Below are 20,700 nucleotides of genomic sequence, written 5' to 3' on the forward strand. Positions count from 1 at the left end.
GTCCAGTGTGTAACGATAACACACTGAATCTAGACTTCAATACTGAGAACACATAATCTAAAATCTAATGGCATGAAGAAGAACATGAAGAGCATACCTCTCCTGCTCCATCCTCATCTTCAGCATCTCCTCCTCTGAAACCTGCGTCTCCTCTTGCCTCCATTTGCTGGAGCCTTTACGATCCATCTTTTCCCCGGGTCGCTCGTCCTTCCGGTGCTTCCCAAACCTGGAGAAAATAAAAGAGGACAATCAACATCTCATGAGATATTTGTGTGACTTTGCTGTGCAGTACTTGAAATCATATTCAAGTCACTGGAATCAGAAGCCGATCAGGGAGTAGATAAAAAGTCCTGGGAACATTTTCATGGCACTCTTTCTGAAACACTCTCAAGCTGCAGATACTCTCTGTTTGAACACCACCAGTCAAAAGTTTGGACACACCTTCTCATTCAATGTTTTTTATTTATTTTAATTATTTTCAACATTGTAGATTAATACTGAAGACATCAAAACTTTGAAATAATCTGGTTTTGCCATAATCTGGATTACAACAGTAGTCAAATAGGGCTATCCATTGTGTGCTAACCCTACCTCTGAACAACACAACTGATGGTCTCAAACACATTAAGAAGGCAAGTCATTCTACAAATGAACTCTTGACAAGGCTCATGTTAATTAGAAACCATTCCAGGAGACCACTTCATGAAGCAGACTGAGAGAATACCAAGAGTGTGCAAAGCTGTCATGAAGGAAAAAGGGGGCTACTTTACAGAATCTAAAATATAAAACACATTCTGTTTTGTTTAACACTTTTTGTTCATTCAATAATTCCATATATGTTCTTTCATAGTTTTGGTGTCTTTGGTATTAATGTACAGTGTTTCAAATAATCAAAATAAATACAAACCCCTGAATGAGAAGGTGTTTCCAAACTTTTGACTGGTAGTGTATATGATAAATCTCTGCCCTCCAGAGCCTTCAAAGTAACTTCAGGTGAACTGATCTGACTGAAAATGTCAGTGATCAGAAAAACAGCCCACAGGTAGGACTTAAAAGTCGATCGAGCCCTTAAACAAACCATCAGAGAAGCACTTTTCACAAGTTCAAACCCAATTCAGCTCAGTTTGAAGCAGGTGCAGTATATACGGGGCCCATCACAGTAATTATATTCATAGGGAGGGAGTGACGCTTAACGAAATAGGAGCCATTGCAGAGATATTTCAGCTTGATTGACTCAGTACAAAGCTGCAGCCTGTTGAAGAAATGACTTTGGCACCTCGCTCGCTTCTACAATGAACCTCCATGATTATTCACAGGGAAATTGGTCCGCGGAGAATATCTACGACTTCTAAAGAGACAACGCCGAGAGAAACCAAAGAGGTGTGTGTGTGCGCGTGTGTGTGTGCACCTGTGTGTGTTAATGAAAGAGACAGAAGACAGAGAACGAGAGAGAAAAAATGTACTCACGCAAGAGAGACTCAATGAATGAAACATTACAAACTAGAGTAAAGTAAAGAACACAGAGATAGCCTTGTGAAGTGTGTGTGTCTGTGTGTGTGAGAGTGAGTGAGGGGGTGAGGGAGGAGAGAGAGGGTGAAAAAAGGAGAAGAAAGGAGAAAGTCTGTGGATCAAAAGCAAAAGCAAAAGGTGTGTAAACCCCAAAGGTGGAGGGCGAGTCTGTGTTTAGGAATGAAGAGTATAAATTGCTGAACAGGAGCTGAAAAGAGGGAAAGAAACACAAATTGAGGTTGGGGGTCTGTGAACGTGAGCATGAAGGACAATACAGAAGAAAGAGAATCGAAAACAAGAGAAATAAAGTCAAATCAATGAGAGGAACACAAAACAAAAAAAAAGGAAGAACAACATAAGAGAGAAAACCCAGCGGTGTGAGTGTGTAGGTGTGTGAGAAACACTGAGGAGGCTACAGAGGATGGGAATAAAGGTGAGGGGGGAGTGAGATGAAATGGAAGCTAAAATAATGTGGGATATGATGGAAAGCAAAAAAAACAGACGAAAAGAAAACTAAAGAAATTAAAAGAGAGAACAAAGAATGAGAGATGAATCACTTTGGATTTAGCCCCGGCTGTGATGCTCAACAACTTTCCTTTCAACTCACCTGAACTTTGTTTTTCATGACCTGAAACTTCCCTCGTTCTCCATCATTATCATCCTCAACATGTCTCAAACGAAAGAGCTGTCTTTGCCCTCACTGGTTAAAACATCTTAAATTATAAGAGTATAAAAGAGAAGGAAACACACTCTGCCTCGGCATCTCTTCCAGCCTGGTGGACTGAAGCCCAAAGGAAACGCAGCACGAGCAGAACACATCCTGCATGACTTTGCCTCCATGTGAACGAGCAACAGGGAACAAGAGTCCAGTGAACATGATGAACAGATGCTGCACAGATGTTCAGCATCTTGTATCTCATGGTCTGCCATGATCTCTCAAAAATATGCGGCGCAGACGTTCGATGGCTACTGCTGAATGTTGTCTTCCACTAACACACGCGTTGGTGATCCGTCAGACCGAGGAAATCTGAGGAAAGTTTATCCAGAGACCAACAACAGAGATGAACCTTTTTATTTTTTTAATACATTTTCAAAGTCCCACCAAAATGATTGAAATACAGGGTACATGGGGCACCGGATCGCCTCAGTGGTTAAGATGTGGACCTTGCAATTTTTTTATTTTCTTTTTATCTTAGACTTTTATGTTAACCTTTTTCATTGTCTAAACTATTGATTTGTATTTATTTAATTTATGTATTTCTTAAATATTTCCATTGTTGATTATTTCTATAGATTATATTGCAATTAGTTCGCACTAGTGTCTACTTCTAAATCCATTTCTGTTTTATTTTTAATCATTATATATTACATTTTTATTTTCTTTCAAAGACTATAATGCACTTTGAATTGCAATTGCAGGATTGCAAACTGCAGTTCATCGAGCGTCCACTAGAGGCTTGCTGCAGAAACTCTGGAAACCACATACACACTCATTCAAAGAACTCAACTCAACTTTATTTATAAAGCACTTTAAAACGACCACAGCCGGAACAAAGTGCTGTACATAAATAGACAAACAACGCAGGTATAAAAACAATTAAAACACAGGATAATAAAACAATAAAAACAATAAATAAAAACAAGCCATAAAACACTAAAACAGGAGCAGAGTCTCATGCAGGGTTGAAAGCCAAGGAATAAAAATTGGTTTTAAGATGAGTTTTAAAAATGGACAGTGAGGAGGCTTGTCTAATGTGGAGGGGAAGCTCATTCCATAATTTTGGGGCAGCAACAGAAAAAGCTCTATCCCCTCTCAGCTTCCGTTTTGCCCTCGGTACCTCCAGGAGCAGCAGATCAGCTGACCTGAGGCACCGAGCAGGAGCGTAGGGGTGAAGGAGCTCAGAGAGGTAAGGCGGGGCCAGACCATTTAAAGATTTAAAAACAAATAACAGAATCTTAAAATGGACTCTGAAGTGCACAGGTAGCCAGTGGAGGGAGGCCAGGATCGGAGTAATGTGCTCCCTCTTACGTACTCCAGTTAAGAGGCGAGCAGCTGCATTTTGCACCAACTGGAGACGTGCGAGGGAGGACTGACTAACTCCAATATAAAGTGCGTTACAGTAATCCAGCCGAGAAGTAATAAAAGCATGGATTACTGTCTCAAAGTGCTGCTGTGCAAGAAAAGGCTTTACCTTTGCCAGCTCCCTAAGCTGAAAAAAGCTGGACTTCACTACAGAGCTAATTTGACGATCCAATTTAAAATCAGTGTCCATCTTAAAACCTAAGTTTGAGACTGTTGGCCTCAAATAATCTACCAAAGGGCCCAAGTCAACAGGAGGTTCACATGGGCCACTGGGACCAAACACCATCACTTCGCCTCTAAATCTCTGACATTGTGTCGGAGAGACAACAGAGACTGGCGATCATACACCAGCAGAGACTCGATTTGTTTAGTGCCAATGGTTAAAACAGTAGAAACACAAAGCACTGCAGGAGTAGCAGACGTAGCAGACGGCCAGGCACACACACAGGCGCCATCTCTGTGACACGATCAGTGTCAAACCTAAAGAAGACGATCTTTACAGCAGAAATAAACATGTTTACAGCCTGATACAAAAAACAGTTTAGGTCTGAATAGCCCATTTCTCTATCAGCACACACTGTACGGGGGATTTTCTATTACTCGTTGTTTTTGAAGATATTAAACTTACAAGTTTGGCCCAAATAAGGGCATGGCTGACTTGATTGACAGGCGGGCAGCCTGTAGCTGTTAGCGAAAAGGCTAAAGGCCTTTCTCCCAATATGGCACCCGATGATGATTGGCTTAGAAACAGCGCTTCAGAAACAGATGGGTGACGTCACTGATAGTACATACATTTATTATACAGTCTATGGTGAAACCTGACCTGCATCCATCTGCCGTCAGCTTTGCTTTAACTCAGTTCCAACATTTAGGACAAAGATTTGCTTGAACTTCTACCAAGTTATGTCTCCCGTTTTGTGCAAACCACACCGCCATTTCTGCTGAGAAACAATGACAGTGTCCACTAATGGTCCACTTAACTTTTCAAGCATTTTGAGTATCTTCAAGGCAAAAATAATGCCAAAATGTTACTAAAACTCTCTGTGTGAATGCACCTATGCAATCAAACCAGCAGATGTAAGTACAGTAAGACGGATATTTGGACATAGTCTCTGTAATGCATTACTTGCACACTATTTAGAGTTTCATAAACGTGTTATTGCATTCAATTCATCTGATGTATTGTATCCAGGGGTATTTATAGTCGGCTAATGTCAATGTGTCTCCAAAATGTCTAAGACATAATTTGTTCTAAAATCAAGAGTTCAAAACTCTGAAACTATCCGAGCACTGCTTATCAAGTAAATAGAAAAAACATGCATCAGTAATCTTCTATGATCATCTATTTAAACTTTCCAAACCCTCCTTGGATTCTCATGACAAGCAGAAACCCACAACCACAGCAGAACTTGATGTTGTGGAGTGTAAAACACAAACTAAGAGATGGGAGTTAGGGCGAGAAACCGCAGTGAGGATGAGGGGGAAGCTCGGAGACTAAGGTCCATTACCTGATTAATTTAACTGCGGCCGCCAGACATGCTTAGAGTGACGGCTCGCTGTTAATGCTAAGAGCAGGAGCGATCTATCACAGCCAGAGACGGTTGACACTTTCTCTCTCCACACCACTAACTTTCATTAACAGCCTCTTTAAAGACAGCCTAACTCTCCTTCTCACACACACGTAAACACCGACACAGTGAGATTTATGACTGAACGGGGAAACTTTGAAACGAGACAGGGCACTAACCATGACACTGGGGCATTTAATAATCTTTTATTCCAGGCACAGTTAGGCCAGCTCGTGTTGTGAGCCTGACATCATCAATAAAGACTCTGTGACTGGTTTCTGTGGTTTGAAAAAAAAAAACAGCCTAAAAATGTCAATGATTCAGCTCATTCCATTCAGCAGACAACCCCTGTGTCACTCTTAATCCTTTTAAACTTTAAAAAAGAGAAAACAAGTCCAGAGCTGCTGTGGGCAGTTTTTGGTGACGGACATGAAGCGCTGCTGAAATGTCAAAAAGCTAAGGGAATGTCAATACATCAGAAAGTGGAGCAGTGTTGATACTTGCTCGATGAATGATTTGGTAAGTGCAGAATAATTACTTTTAGAAATGTACTGACTATCTGTAAACGTTGTTTCGAAACGTCGGTCATGAGCGCAACACTTTATAGATCCTGGTGAAATGTATAGAAGAGGATGAACCCTAATAACCTCTGTGATAAACTGACTGAGTCTACAGGCTACAATTGGTACTTCTGTCTATTGTAGATTTGAGCTGTATACTTTAATAACATTGCCATATAATACTGACAAGTTAGCATGCTAGTATGCTATTATTTGTGTCCCAGCTACCTGAAAGAATCAAGCTAAAATCAAACCTGCAGTTCCTTAATTATCCACTAGAGGCTAGCTGCAAAAGCCAAGGACACCTCATTAGGCCCCATGTTGAAATGCTCATGTTACAGCAGAATTAAACATGTTTACAGCCCGGTTCAAAATCAAAGACTGTATCAAACATGGACGTAGTCTCAGTGATGTCATCCATTGGGTTCTGAAGCAGAGTTTTGAAACCTATCGATAGTGGCCGACTTATTGAAATTGCCGACACAACCTAACTTTCAGTGGCCCTAGCAAGAGGCAAGGAGGGCAATTTGAGGCTGGCGTTTAACCTCTTTGCTAACAGCTACAGTGTGCCCACCTGTCAGTCAAGTAAAAAAAAACAACTAAGGCTGTAAACATGTTTATTATTACTGTGAAGTTGGCTTTTTTGAATGGGTGGGAATGTGGCTTCTGATGCTTAGAGCCTCAAGTAACCGCAGTCTTTAGCACTTCTCAACATCAGAACTACTACTAGCATATACATATATTTGAAAAACTGCAGTCAGTAAAGGCAGGTAAATATTGCAACACATATTCACTTCTTTAAATGATGCACAGTGTATTGTGTATTGTGGAGTTGTATCTGTGTATTATCAGCTGTTATGTTTCTGTTGTTCCTGTGTGGAGGCAACAGAAGTTAGTTAGCATTCTTGCTAACTCCTGCAGAGGTAAATCATCAAATACACTTAAACCCTTACAAATTATTAGAATTGGCTCTCTTATATTATATTTTATTTTAATATATTTTATATCGTATTTTTGTATTTTTATGTTATCTTATTTTACTGAATTTATCTTATTTATTTATTTTTTCTGATGCTTCTCTGATTAGATTTTATTGATTTGATCGTCATGATCTTATTTTTTAAGTATTTTATGTCACTGTCCTTTCCACCTTTTGCTGTTGTTTTCTGTCTCTCTGTTCTTCAGTGAAGCACTTTGGGCTGCATACTTGAATGTATGAAAGGTGCTATATAAAACAAAATGAGTTGAGTTGAGAGTTCAGCTTAGGGTCAATTAAAAATTAAAAACAACCAGGATAGCCAAACCACAAAATGAACATGAACCAAATGAACCATAAAACTCCTCCCTGGATTTTTCTTCATTGCTTTGCAACTGTCTTTAATGCCCTCTAACAATGTATATGAATGTACTGATTATTATAAAAGAAGACCAACTGGGATTGAAATACTCCAGGTGAGACCCAAGAAGAGTTGACTTTGACGAGGTGCTTCAGTGATGTCCTAAAACAGCCATTGTACACTGAACAAGGTAACACCAAAGCTTTCCATACAGCTAAGGTTTAGATTTGTGCACCATCAGTGTGACCTAAAAACAGCAGAGTTATCACTCCCCTTTTCATCCGTCCAACTCTTTTTATTTTTCTGCTAAATAATGAGCCAAACAGCCTCGTAAGGCTGTCAGCCAAGACTTAATTTGTAGGCACAGCTGGGACTACAAGCGAGAAATTACAATGAACCAACACTATCAGCAGTTTGTGAATCAGGCCTGATAACAAACATCTTATCTTACATCATGCTCTGCTTTGTTCCCTTCAACAGAACATGACGCAAGAAGGTCCAATCATCCACGACACAAAAAACACATAACAGAGCGAGCGTCTCAGAAGAGCCAGCAGCAGACACAGAGGATGGTCACAAGCAGGCTTCACAGGGCATCTTCTGCAGCGAGTGACGCTTGTCACAGCATGAGCCTTTTCTAAGTTCAGATTTGTTCAGGACAAGAACACACACACACGCACACAAAATCTGAAAAACTACTGCAAAATTAGCGCAGCCCTTGAATTTCTGGGCAAAGACAATCTTTGCCAGTGCCAAGCTAACAGACTGGGTGTTGCTTCTGAGTCCAAGAGATGATCAGAGTGACACAGAGTGAGAGAGAGAGAGAGAGGAAGAGAGAGAGAGAGAGAGATGGATGCAGGGTTGGCAGGCTGCGCTGTTGGCAGGACTTGATGGTAATGAGGCTTTGATTGGGACTGAGTGTGAGGCCTTCGAGACATGAGAGGGTCAGGCGGTGGCAGCTCTGTTGATCACACACACTCATACACACACACTCTCCTGACTTCTATAGGTCTCCCACTCCTCATCCAGCCCTTCAACATGCAAACACACATCAAAGCACATCTCCCTGACTATCCTGCTCCAAAAGCCTTCACTCACTCTTTCACACGCTCAATCACATGACACTCACGGGGGGCTCTTGACGTCGTGTAAAGCCACTCAGGGGAACCAACTTGCTCACATCACATTTGAAGTGTGATCGCCTGCACTTTCATACCCCTTTAAAACACAGTAACGTGGTTCTTCACACATCCACCCTCTGTGCTTTGGGCCAACACACACATTTGCATTCAGTTTCATCCTGACATGTTGACGGTAACACAAGAGCAAATTCTGCTAATGTTTTTTTTCACCCCTTAGTGACATATTTGCCGCTAAGTGCTCACTGCCGTGGTGTTTGCTAAACTGCAGCTCCCCCCTGTTCACCTGTCAATCAAACAATGTGGGAGTAACAGGGTTGTTTTTTAGAGGTTTTCTGTTAGCTCCACTTCAAGCTTCTGAATGTCGTGTTTCCTTGTTACTAGTGGGATGTGACATAACACTAAGAAAGTTAAATTAAAGCCAACACTCTGTCAGTCAGTTTGGGAAATCTTTCAATAAGTTATTCTGTACAGATTTTAAATTGAACTGCAAATGCTAATTCAAATTACACAACAGGTACGGGAACAAACATGTCTGATGACAGAGGATAATAAATATTTGTTGTGTTTTTTGTACGATTAAATGCTTCTGAACTGACATTTTTATTATACAACTAGTTCTGAGGCATGACATTCGACTGTATCATGTCAATAATTTCAGGAGAAAAAGAAAATAAACAAACTGAATTGTCCATTTGAAGAATAAAAAGTAATCATACTGAAGTCTTTTTGTGTTCAATGACTTTCCTGGTATGTATCTGAATATATGAGCTCCTTAAACACCCTGCAACAGGGATTAGTTTTAAGGGGTAGGAATCAGTTTGACACGACTAGACATGACACATCATTGCAAAACATGACACGGCATTACAGAATACTACATGACATGATAGGACATGGTACAACACGACATGACAGGATACCACACGGAATGAAACGACATGACCTGACAGGATACCTCACAGTAAGACACGATACGACAGGATACAACACGACACAGCACTTCACAACACAATATGACACGATACGACACAACATGACATGGCACAGCACAACACGACAGGATGCGACACGCCATGACATGATACGATATTTCACGATATGACATGATACAACATGATGCAACACGACACGACGTGACACAATGCAACACAACATGATATGACACAACACGTTCACATTACGCAGGACATAGAAATGCAATGAAATGTATGACATTTTTTAAATTGAAATATTGATATTAAGTGCTGGTGTATTGATATTTGATTATTAATTTATTTAAAGCTGGGGTTTGTAGTCAGATTTAGATACACTTTTTGTTATACAGGTTAAAATGATCTTTATGTCCTGATGGCAATCAATACATGATGTGTTCTTAAAAAAGAGTGAAAAAAAAGCTGCTATCTACAGCCGGAGTAAACCTGGGAAAACAACAACCAATCACCGTTTTTTGGCTCCCCAAATTTTAAACCAATCAAATCCCGCCCAGCCGTTCTGCCCTCCTCCTGCACGTACATTTCCCCGGCGTGCACTCCTCCGAGTCCCCGTCTCTCCTGGCTCTACTTCCCCTGACTCTATTTACTGCCCCTCTCGCTCGTCCTCGGGCCTGTCCCATCTGACCTGATGAGGTGGTTTGCTCAGGAATGTAGTCCGGATCAGAGTCTAAAAAGCTTTCACCAACCAGCAGAATAATTAATGACATTCAGTAAGTCCTACAGAAAATATATATTTATTGTAGCGTCCGTCCGGACGCTGTAGTGATGACGATCCGATTCGTGAACACGTTGAGCTTTAATAACCGTCACTGTCGGCCGTGATCACGCCAACCAACAAAGCAACAATCAATGTTTGAATGAATGAAGAACTTCTCCTCTTCTCTCCTCTCTCCCACTCGCACTCTCTACACCTCTCCTGATGCCTTCACTAACCGTCAACACTGTAGGAATTAAGAACATCTACACTGAACATGTTTAACAAACAGTAGAGCTGTTACAGTATTATATATGTGTTATAACATTTCTCCTGATATCGTGTCACCAGTACAACTGGATAATGCTAGCATGACAGTTGTGAGTACTAACAGCAGCCATGTTTGTTTGTGTTTTTAACTTTCACTATGATAATGTTTTGGTGAGGACCGGTTTTGAATCAGTCACCATCATATGGTCGAGAATCAGCAGCGCTCGTGCATGTGAGCGGGGGGGCGTCGTTTTGGAGGAGCTCTGAGGGGAGGAGGGGAGGGGTTAGACGGAGTCATGAGGAAAAGCTACATTCAAATTCATGCCGGTTTTCCGAGACTACCAACCCCAGCTTTAATTGATTATTAAAACACAAGTCAAGATGAAGTACTGCGGTATTGTTATATTCCTACCCCTATTTGCTAGGCGGGCAGAGTGGCAGGACGGGATTTGATTGGTTTCATCATTTGGCTCCTGATGGCAGGGATTGGTTGGTGTTTTCCCAGGTTTACTCCGGCTGTAGATAGTCTTTTTTTCACTCTTTTTTTAAGAACACATTATGTATTGATCGCCATCGGGACATAAAGATCATTTTAACTAGTATAACAAAAAGTGGATCTAAATCTGACTACCAACCCCAGCTTTAATGAAAATGCTTTTTTCAGAGCAACTACAAAAAAAATTTATTAAAAAGGAAAAAAAGGAAGTTCTTCAAAATAAAAAACCTCTAAGAAAAAAAAATCTATTTTGGGGGATAAATATGTCAGAATAACGTAAATTCGTAGTGCATCTAAAAGGAAACATTCTTAGTAAATTTTAGCCTTATGAAAACCACAGAATGTAATGTTTGTCTTTTTCTTCTCTTAAAAACAAAAAATATTTTCCTGCGTGCCAGAGCAGTTTGATTTGTTATTTTTTGGGGGTCATTTTTAAGATCAGTGATACAAGATTTGAGTGGATTGCTCCTTTATTATTGTGTATGTTGGAGACTACACAGACAAATGGGTTGGAATCATCACTTCTATATTTTGTAGCTCTCAGCTGTCTCTGCCGGTGAACACCACGCACGGCTCAAACAGGCGGTCGGACTCAGTTTTAATGGAGCAGATCTAATGTGGCCAACAGCGAGCCAATCACTCCATAACACTGATGTTCTGACAAACAAAGCGCTAATTGTTCTCGTGTGGGAGGAGGTTAAATGTGTGTGGTATGTTTTTACTGGTGACCAAAATTTAAGTGTGGATTAGTTTGTAAACTGAGTGATCTGTGTGGAGCTTCATTTAACATAAACTTTGCCGGCACATGGAGTCTGTTAGTGTGACATTATCACTTTGCATGTGTGTGTTCCTTACTAATTATTCCAGTGTGTGTGAGTGTGAGTGTGCATTCAGGTACAATCTTGCAAAATGTTTCCAAGTGCATCCAACTGATGGCTTCAGAGTGTTTGTGTGTGTGTGTCTGTGAGTATGTGTGTGGGCCCAGACTGCTTTCCACAAGTCTCCTGCTCTTGAAGAAATGAGCTGATGCTGCAAGTTAACCCACCTGTTCGACACAGCGCTCAGCGTTTCACCCCTACAGCTCCCCCGAGGGACCTAATAGTTCAATTTCAGAGTCACAGCCCAGTCGTTCGTTCTCATTCACAAACAGTGTCTCTCATTGTGTTGAATTACAGAGAAGTGAAACAGCTCGGGCCCTTACGATCTCTGCTGAGAGAGGTTCGTGTAGAGCACATTAACACAGATCATGTTCAAAGACACGACAAAATATGGCTTGATTGGGATTTTTAATGGCAGTAAAGGTAAATTAAAAAAGCTGATGTCTAAATAAGAGCCATTGAGTGATTGTGCATGTCATTACAGATGATTATGGGTTTATATTTTACCAAAACGATGACTCATTGATAATCAAAATAGACGTTAGTTGCATGGAATTGCAGCAAATCTCATAGAAGCTCTGAGACTACTTTGAGGTTGTTAATGGACACAGGCCCTTATAGAGTATCTTTATTTGCATGCCAAGCATTACCCTAAAAGAGTTCAACTTCCATCTGGAGCTGAACTCACTAGATGCTTTCTGTGGGTCATAAATTCAGTGTCGGTTGGAAGCAAGGATGTTGACAACATGATCTCAATTCAAGGCCAATTTACCAGATTTTTACCAAAGCTTTTAGTTGTCATGGAGTCTGCTCAGGAGCATCAGGTGACCTCTGAGGCTTTTCAGTGACAGCTAAGATAAGACCTGCTCATTTCATGACTTAAAAAATCTTCCACAACAGCTCCTCTCTGCAACAACACACAGCATTTCTTCACTTTTTCATCTTTTCTTTGCCCCTCTCCATCTCTGCGGACCTCATTACTCCCCTCGCTCAGACAAGAAACAATTATTTGGATTCCCTGTCACTGCCACTTTCCCTAATATGATCTACACAAATAACACCAGTGGCCAGTGTAGACCAAGGACTAATGGGATGTGTGTGTGGGTGTGTAACAGAGACAGTTTCTGTCAGTTTGGGTGTAATAGATTGTTTGACAGGTAAAAATGTTAGAGCCAGCACAGAAAGATTTAATAACAAGTAAATAAAGCACAAAGGTCAGCTTGTCTGGGAGTCTAATTAGTGATTCCTCACACTTGTCACTGTGAAGCCTGGGCCTGTCCTGTTCACTTCTCCTACTTCACTCACTCAGAGAAAGTCTCTTTTAGTGACATTCAAACTTTTTTGAATCCACCATTTAATCAATCAATCTTTATTTACATAGCGCCAAGTCCCGCTAAATGTTGTCTGAGCAGGTCTAGACCGTACTCTATGTTCTATTATTAACAAAGACCCAACATCAAGACAGGATAAGATCCAGTCCCATCTTACAGACAGGACTCAGTCTGATCTCATCTTAATCCACCATGAGCAGAGCACTTTGCAGCATTTAGCAAGTTACAGTGGCAAGGACAAACTTCCTTTAACAGGCAGAAACCTCCAGCAGGACCAGACTCATGTTGGAGTTGGAGTTGGAAAGAGGGATAGAGAGAGAGGGCGGCCAGTGGAGTGGGTTCATAGTCTTACCTGAACATGTCCCCTAGTCCTTTCAGCATCCCCTTCTTGGCCTTTCCTTTGTCCTTGTCCTTGTCCTTCTCCTTCCCACCCTCCGGCTTCTTCTTCTCCTTCCCTCCCTTGTCTTTGTCCTTCTTCTTCTCCTCTTTGGTACGATTTGTGCCGTTCACAAGGGGTTTTTCGGAGCCGGACAGCGGCGTCTGATCGGCGACCGTGGACACCGAATCTCTCCCTGATCGTGAACTCTCCTCTGTGTCCTCCTCCACTGCAAAGGAGGAAAGGTGCAGAGACGGAGGTGCAAAGGAAGAATGGAGATCATACTTTATAAAGCAAACAGGTGAGTTAAAGTGGAATGTAAAACTCAATAAGCCTAATAAATGAAAATGTGTGCAATCATCCTCCTAAGAGCCAAAAGGGATAAAATAAAATGTAATTACATCTTTAAAGACATGGAGGAGCCATGTTCTGCACTGAGACAGCAATCATGAGACTGAGAGACCATTAGACTCACATCAAATGTTGAAAGGTGACAGCTCCAATTACTTTTTCATGGTACTACAGTGAATGTGTGTAAGATAATATTAGACTCTCTGAGAACGTCCGATTATTTAGGCTCTGCAAAGGACTTTAAAGGGACAGTTCATGTTTTTTTGAGTAGATAAGGCACACAGTCAGAGACATATTTTAAATCTCTTCTTAAAACCCATTTTTACAGACTTGCTTTTATGTGACTTCATTCTTCGAACCGCTTTTACTTCTATTTAATTATGATTATTAGCTTTTATCCAAACAATAAATTGTTTTACATTTTATTTGATCATTTTATTTGATTATTTATTGTTTTAATGTTCCTAATTTATCCTTTTCACTTTTTCTAATTTTCCCTGTGATGTCCTCCTATCATTATGAAACCTTCCGAAAGCATTGTCCTTTTAATGCTTTTATTTATTTATTATTTTATTCATTTATCCTTAAAAAACCTCTTAAACAATGATGTATTGGTTTATTGTCACACTACTTCATTCTGTTTAATTTACATTTATCTTGTTTAACCTCATGTTCTATTCTGTTTTTATTGTTAAAATTCCTCCTCCGTCTGTCAAAAGGTTTACTTTGTTATTTGAACCATTCTTTGTTTGTCAAAGCACTTTGTAGTAATTTGTTTTTAAGGGTGCTGTATAAATGAAGTTATTATAATTATTATTATTTTGCATCAGACTGGCCCAGCATCCCCTGTAGGTCACACAAAACGAAGGGAAAGAACCTCATACAACCTCACTTTAAAACTACGAACTGTCCCTTTAAGGACGATAGAAACAAGCTCATATGTGGTGGGACAATTAAGGATTTGTACATTAATACTCTGTCTCATCCCTGATCCACGTAATTTTGTGGGGAAAGGAGAAAGAGACGCCTCAGGATGACAAAACAAACCAATCAATGAACAGGTAAACAAGGTAAAGATGTTTTTCTAGATGAAGCTTGGTGATTGATTTCTTCCCTATTTGCCTCTGTATAGATCGCCCTCCTTCTTCTAATGTTGGAGTTACTCTGGCTGAATCTTTTTGAAAGTAGACCAACTGTGTCGCCATTTTGGTCTGAAAGTTTAAAACAATAATGATACTCGTGTTAAATCTTGAGACAGCGATAAGCCAAGGCCACAAGCCGTGATAACGTCAGATACCAAACATTAAGCGTTAGTCAGACTGCTGTCACACTCATGCACGAGCATGGAAGCAACATCCTCTTTTTAGAAGCCCACAAATCAGCTCTTGTTATTGATTAGAATTGTTGCATTAGTGTAAATTAGAGTCATATTGTTAACCTATATTTCATATTTAACAGAAGGATAATGAAAGGAGTCGACTGCTGCTGGAGGAGAAACTTCAGCCCTCCTGGAATCAAACCTGTAACTTTCCAAAGACATGAACGTTTATTGACCGTTGGAGTATTCACGCTGGATATCTTACATGTCTCCATGCCCTCATCCTCCTCCTCCGTCGCTGCTGGTCGGTCATAGGATTTGTCGATGGCTGCTCTGAAGCTCTCGTTGCAGCCCCGCCCCCTGATAATGCGGGGGCGTGGCCTGTGGAATGGAAGATCCCCATTGAGGGTTACCTCTGCGACAGCTGTCTGGAGGCTCTCCAGGGAGCTGGATTTCTTTAAGCCAAGAGATGGTCCTACATCCTTTGTGGAAGAACCTGATGGAGGACACAGAGCAGGAATTTAGATTCGGAAACTTGAGAACAGTTACGACTAAACTAATGTAGCTAACTTGCGTAGAATCTGCCTACATCAATATCTTCTCCTTAACCTTAAGATGAACTACAATCTATTTCTATTGGATGCTAACCACAGCTAACTAGGAAGTCTGTACTTACTTCTTCACAGATAACTACTCCACGAATAAGAATTTCATGAAGCTTTTCTTAAAAGTTGTCTCGTCTGCCTTTAAATATTTTATCAGAAAGAAACAGGATCTAATCGCCTGAGCCTGATTTCAATTCTGTTTCTCTCTCTTTCATATAACCTTCAAAAACTCCTCCACTACATCACTTTTAAAAACACATAAATAATAAAACGCCTCCATAATCAATATGTTCACATTAACCTTGGTTGTGACTAAAGCCTGTAAAACATTCTCAAGGATAACGGATGATGTAGTGCAGGGAGGCAGGATCTTCATGGGTTATTTTACAAAATGACACAACAGGATGATTTAAGAGGATGGAGTAAAAGGATGAGAGACTTTTCAGCATAAAAAAACTAAACAAGGTGACACATGTTCCCAACAAGTACAAGTAAATCTGTGGGAGATCCAAATGACCAAAATCGAAAGCTGTCCGAGTGTGAGCTCAGAGGTAATGGAAGTCTTTCTTATCATGGCGCTGACAGTGAATGTGCACTAGCACTTAAGGCCGAATTCCACCAGATCCATGTCCGGTCCGTCCCCACCAGATCTGTAAGGTTTCTATTCTAGTCAATGTGTTAACTTCCACTGGATCCACTCTGTTGCATTCCGGCTGCGTCTCTGATCTGGCAGGTCGGAGCCCTCCGGATCAGATACACAAGACTTCTATTTGTGCCGGATGCCGGAGCATGACGCATCAATCTCAACAGAGCAGATAGAGAGGGACAGGAAGTCAGGCACCAAAACAAAATGAAAACATCCGGTTAATTTTCAGAATAAAACACTCTGTGTTATCACCAGATTGTATTTCACTTAACTACAACAACAAACCGTAATGATGAGCGGAGCCAGGCCTGGAGTCAACAGGTCAGAGGTTTTCAGAGGACCAGAGAGACAACATGGAGGAGGAGAGGAGGATGAGAATCCTTGATTCAGTAATTACTGCGGGAAAACCTCAATCACATGCATCCAGCTGTCCAGCTGTCCTGCTCTGTGCTGCGTTCTGAAATCGCCACTGGTGGGTGTTCATGGATGAGAAAGCACAGAGCCGGACCGCAGCGGATTGGAGAAGGACCGTACATGGTTTTAGTGAAAGTCCCAGGTTAAAGTTTAAGGACAATGACACAAAACCGGGAAATAAACCACACCTTTGTTTGTTCTCTTCCCTCTACCATTCGCTTCACATATCTAGAGAACAATAACAGTAAAGGCTTGTTCATTCTGCAGCTGTAACTTCAGCACTTCAGCTGTAACAGACTCCACTCCTGTCTTCAGAAGGTGAGGCAAAGGAGAGGAAAATCTGCAAAGAGCACTCAGAGGAGTTTGTCCCATGTTTCAATTCTGCACAAGTGTCTGCTAAACATCAATCTAAAAACTAATCAGATATCAACTGATGGAGATTTAGCCTCCATGGGTGACAGACGATGAGTCAAGGCTTCAGGTGAGGCCAGCAGATGTTTTGACCACAGATATTTAGGACAAGACTTCCTCTTCAATGTGCTGGTCGGCAGTGCAACATGCAGCTTGACAGCAAAAATGAAGTGGGAGACGAGAGATAGTTTAACTAAAGTGAGGTAAATTAAGTTGGCCAAATTGTACATACCACCAAACCCTGCTCAAACGTGATTGGTCAATACTAGACAGAGAGCCAAATGACACCAGGAAGCTTCAAACAACACGAATCTTGAACCTCGCTGTCAGATTTCATTTCTGTTTATAGAACGATAATGTCGTTTATACTGAATTAAATTCCTATAAATAAATTCAAATCTGCTTTTCAGTGACAGGATACACCTGTTCTAACTGAACACGCAAAACCTCAGGCAACCAGTAAACAACTCTGACAAAATCACACCTTATTTAAACCTGAGAGCAGTTTATTTCAACGAGACGACAGCTGATCGATAGTGTGTGTGTGTCTGTGTGTGTGCAACATTCCTCCAGACTAACTCCTAACTTTATTACAAGATGTAGTCCTGAATGAAAATAACCATCAGCAAAGCAGGAGAAACATGACACTTTAATTAAACTAAGACTATTTGTACAGTGTCACGCGCATAACTTTAGTTCCTTATGACACCTTTCACTGGCGGAGAATGTGTTCAGTGGCAAATAAATGTGCGGAGATAAGGTGAGGAGGTAAATGGAAGAACCCTAATCCCCTGGGTGGTGTCACTGCAGAGCTACTGTGGCAGAAAGGTGGAAAAATACACAAGGCCTGACAGATTAACATGAGGTGGTATAAGAGAGGAGAGTGCATGAACGAGAAAGAGAGAGAGAGGTGAGGGGGAAGGAAAAGAAGAGCAGAGAGTTGGAGGGAGAGGGAGAGGAAGTTTAGGAGGAGGGAGAGAAGTTCAGTTTGAACACAGAGGGAGGGAAGGATGTGGAAGAAGTAGAACAGGTGAAAGAGAATAAAAGTACCGGGCGTGAATTTACCTGAATGGTTAAATTGCACGCCCATATAGCCTGCAGCCCATTTCCCTCATGTCATTCCAACTCTTTCCTGGTTTCCTGACCTATCCACTATCCTCTCCTCTATAAATAACGGTGTAAACCCCAAAAAAATACAACTTAAAAAAAGAAAGAAATACACTATTATTTATTTTAATTATTTTCAACATAGTAGATTAACACTGAAGACATCAAAACTATGAAATAATCTGGTTTTGCCATAATCTGGATTACAACAGTAGTCAAATAGGGCTATCCATTGTGTACTAACCCTACCTCTTAACAACACAACTGATGGTCTCAAACACATTAAGAAGGCAAGTCATTCTACAAATGAACTCTTGACAAGGCTCATGTTCATTAGAAACCATTCCAGGAGACCACTTCATGAAGCAGACTGAGAGAATACCAAGAGTGTGCAAAGCTGTCATGAAGGAAAAAGGGGGCTACTTTACAGAATCTAAAATATAAAACATATTCTGCTTTGTTTAACACTTTTTGTTCATTCATTAATTCCATATATGTTCTTTCATAGTGTTGATGTCCTCAGTATTAATCTACAGTGATTCAAATAATTAAAATAAATACAAACCCATGGATGAGAAGGTGTTTCCAAACTTTTGACTGATAGTGTATGTGAAACAGCCAACAATGACTGCTATCTAATGTTAGTATAATGTATCATTTAATAAGCATATTTCTTTACTTGTTTCAAGACATTTCCAAGATTATTAGAAGAATATATATAACTGAAATCTGTGCAGTTTTGCTAAAAGTTGTTAAAGCCATTATATAAGATTAACCAACTTACTGCGTTATAGTGATTTATAACAGTACTTAAGTTTTGTCTACTTAATAAAGTTCAAAAATACAACTTGTTTTCCACTCAAATCTGCTCAGTAAACAGCTCTACATCAAAAATATGAACAAAAATTTTTTTAGAAAATCTCTACATTTTACTTTTTTTACTTTTGAGATTTTCCTATTTCTTGAAAACAGCGCAATGGCATTTTGGAAGAACTTTCTGCAGTTCAAATACAATCTAAGCTCAATATATTCTTGCATTATGTCTTATTTTCTAACACATCTTGGTGCATGGATTGGCTCATCGGAGCAGGCCTGTAAAGTGAGGAGGGCTCTAGAGTGAAAGGTTACAGACTATATAGCCAGCGTGTGTGGAAGTCCAACCTCCCCTGCCATACAAAGTCCATTCTCCAGAAATCCCTGGCTGGATGCTGCACCAGAATACTGTATGTGGTTCTAAACATCAACCAGGACACGCTCATGTCACCATCACGGAGCTGTATGTGTTACCGAGTGTGAGTGAGAAAACAGCGTCCAGAAGGAGCAGCCACATGGGCATCGATCACAAGGACATCCTGCATCATCATACTTGGATGTTCTCAACAGAGATGTTAATGCAGGAAGACGCATGGATGATCAGGATGACTAGAAACCTTGCTCATGGGGTCGTTGCAGCAAGAAGGAAGTTATAAAGTAGTTATTGTAGTTTTCATTTCAGACTAACCTGAACAGGTTGAAGGATTTGCATGAATCTGCTGTGGCCAACTACACAGTGCCAATCCATCTCATACTGAACACCACAGACTATACTTATTTTTACTAAATTCTGTACAACATTTTTATGACACTCTGGTATGGGGCACTGTTTGTAAAGTTGTGCACACTCAAAACAATGGCTACAATTCTCCACATTTAGCTCAGAGCGTCATAAAAACATAATGTTAATTTTTAAAAGTCACTTTTTTTTAATCACATTTAGAGCAATATTTGTGATCTTCTTCACATTTAATTTTGTTGTGAAAAATATATTTAAGTTATAATATTTCTTAAATCCAAATGTTAAATATAAGTAAGTATAAAATGAATGTTAAATGTTACATATAAATGTTAAATGCTGAATATAAATGTTAAATCTAATTGTTAAATGCTAAATATAAATGTTAAATATAAATTGAAAATGCTAAATATAAATTGAAAATGCAAAATCTAAATGTTAAATATAAATGTTAAATGCTAAATGTAATTGTTAACTATAAATATAAATGTTAAATCAAAATGTTGATTGTTTAATTTAAATGATAAATGTTGGATGTTCTCACTGCCACAAAGCAGGAAACACCAAAATAAAAGCTTCATAAAGCGATACAGACTTAGGCTGTTTCCGAAATCGCCTACTATACTAGCGGTACGTACTGATATGTCCAAAATTCAGTATGTAGTAAGTAGTATGTGAACAAGAGCAAAATGTGCAGTATGCCAAAACTCCCCGGATGTCTACTGATACGGGAAAATATCTCAGCATGCATCGGACCAGTCTGCCTCGCGTACTGTTTCCCATAATGCACAGCGCTCGTTCTGCTTTTTCTTTTTCCTCATTTTTTGACGGGAGAAAATCCGTTTTTGGGTGCTGTGAAAGTTATCAAATTACATATAAACCACTTCCTAACTTTTTAAATCAGAAATGGATTCTAAATAAGCATTTTATTTATCGGCTTCGCCGTTGTTTACTTCCGCTTTCCGAAACCGGAAATCCAGCGAAGTCTGGCTCAGCATGCTGCATGACAGATCGAACAGAACAGTCAGACTACAGACTAAATTCAAACGCAGTATGTAGT

General features: G+C 40.2%; 1 protein-coding gene across 4 annotated transcripts in view; it reads right to left on the bottom strand.

Moving 5' to 3' along the window:
* The window catches only part of pard3ab (par-3 family cell polarity regulator alpha, b), a 372,199-nt gene that overhangs the window by 92,306 nt on the left and 259,193 nt on the right, over nucleotides 1-20,700 (bottom strand). For all 4 annotated transcript variants that reach the window (XM_034702113.1, XM_034702112.1, XM_034702111.1 and 1 more), the window contains 3 exons: nucleotides 15,171-15,401; nucleotides 13,213-13,465; nucleotides 98-226 (listed from right to left, as the gene is read on the bottom strand). In XM_034702113.1, coding sequence (XP_034558004.1) covers nucleotides 98-226; nucleotides 13,213-13,465; nucleotides 15,171-15,401 — 613 coding nt within the window. The remainder of the gene's footprint in view (nucleotides 1-97; nucleotides 227-13,212; nucleotides 13,466-15,170; nucleotides 15,402-20,700) is intronic.

Source organism: Notolabrus celidotus, chromosome 15 (assembly GCF_009762535.1).
Source record: "Notolabrus celidotus isolate fNotCel1 chromosome 15, fNotCel1.pri, whole genome shotgun sequence".
Lineage (NCBI taxonomy): Eukaryota > Metazoa > Chordata > Actinopteri > Labriformes > Labridae > Notolabrus > Notolabrus celidotus.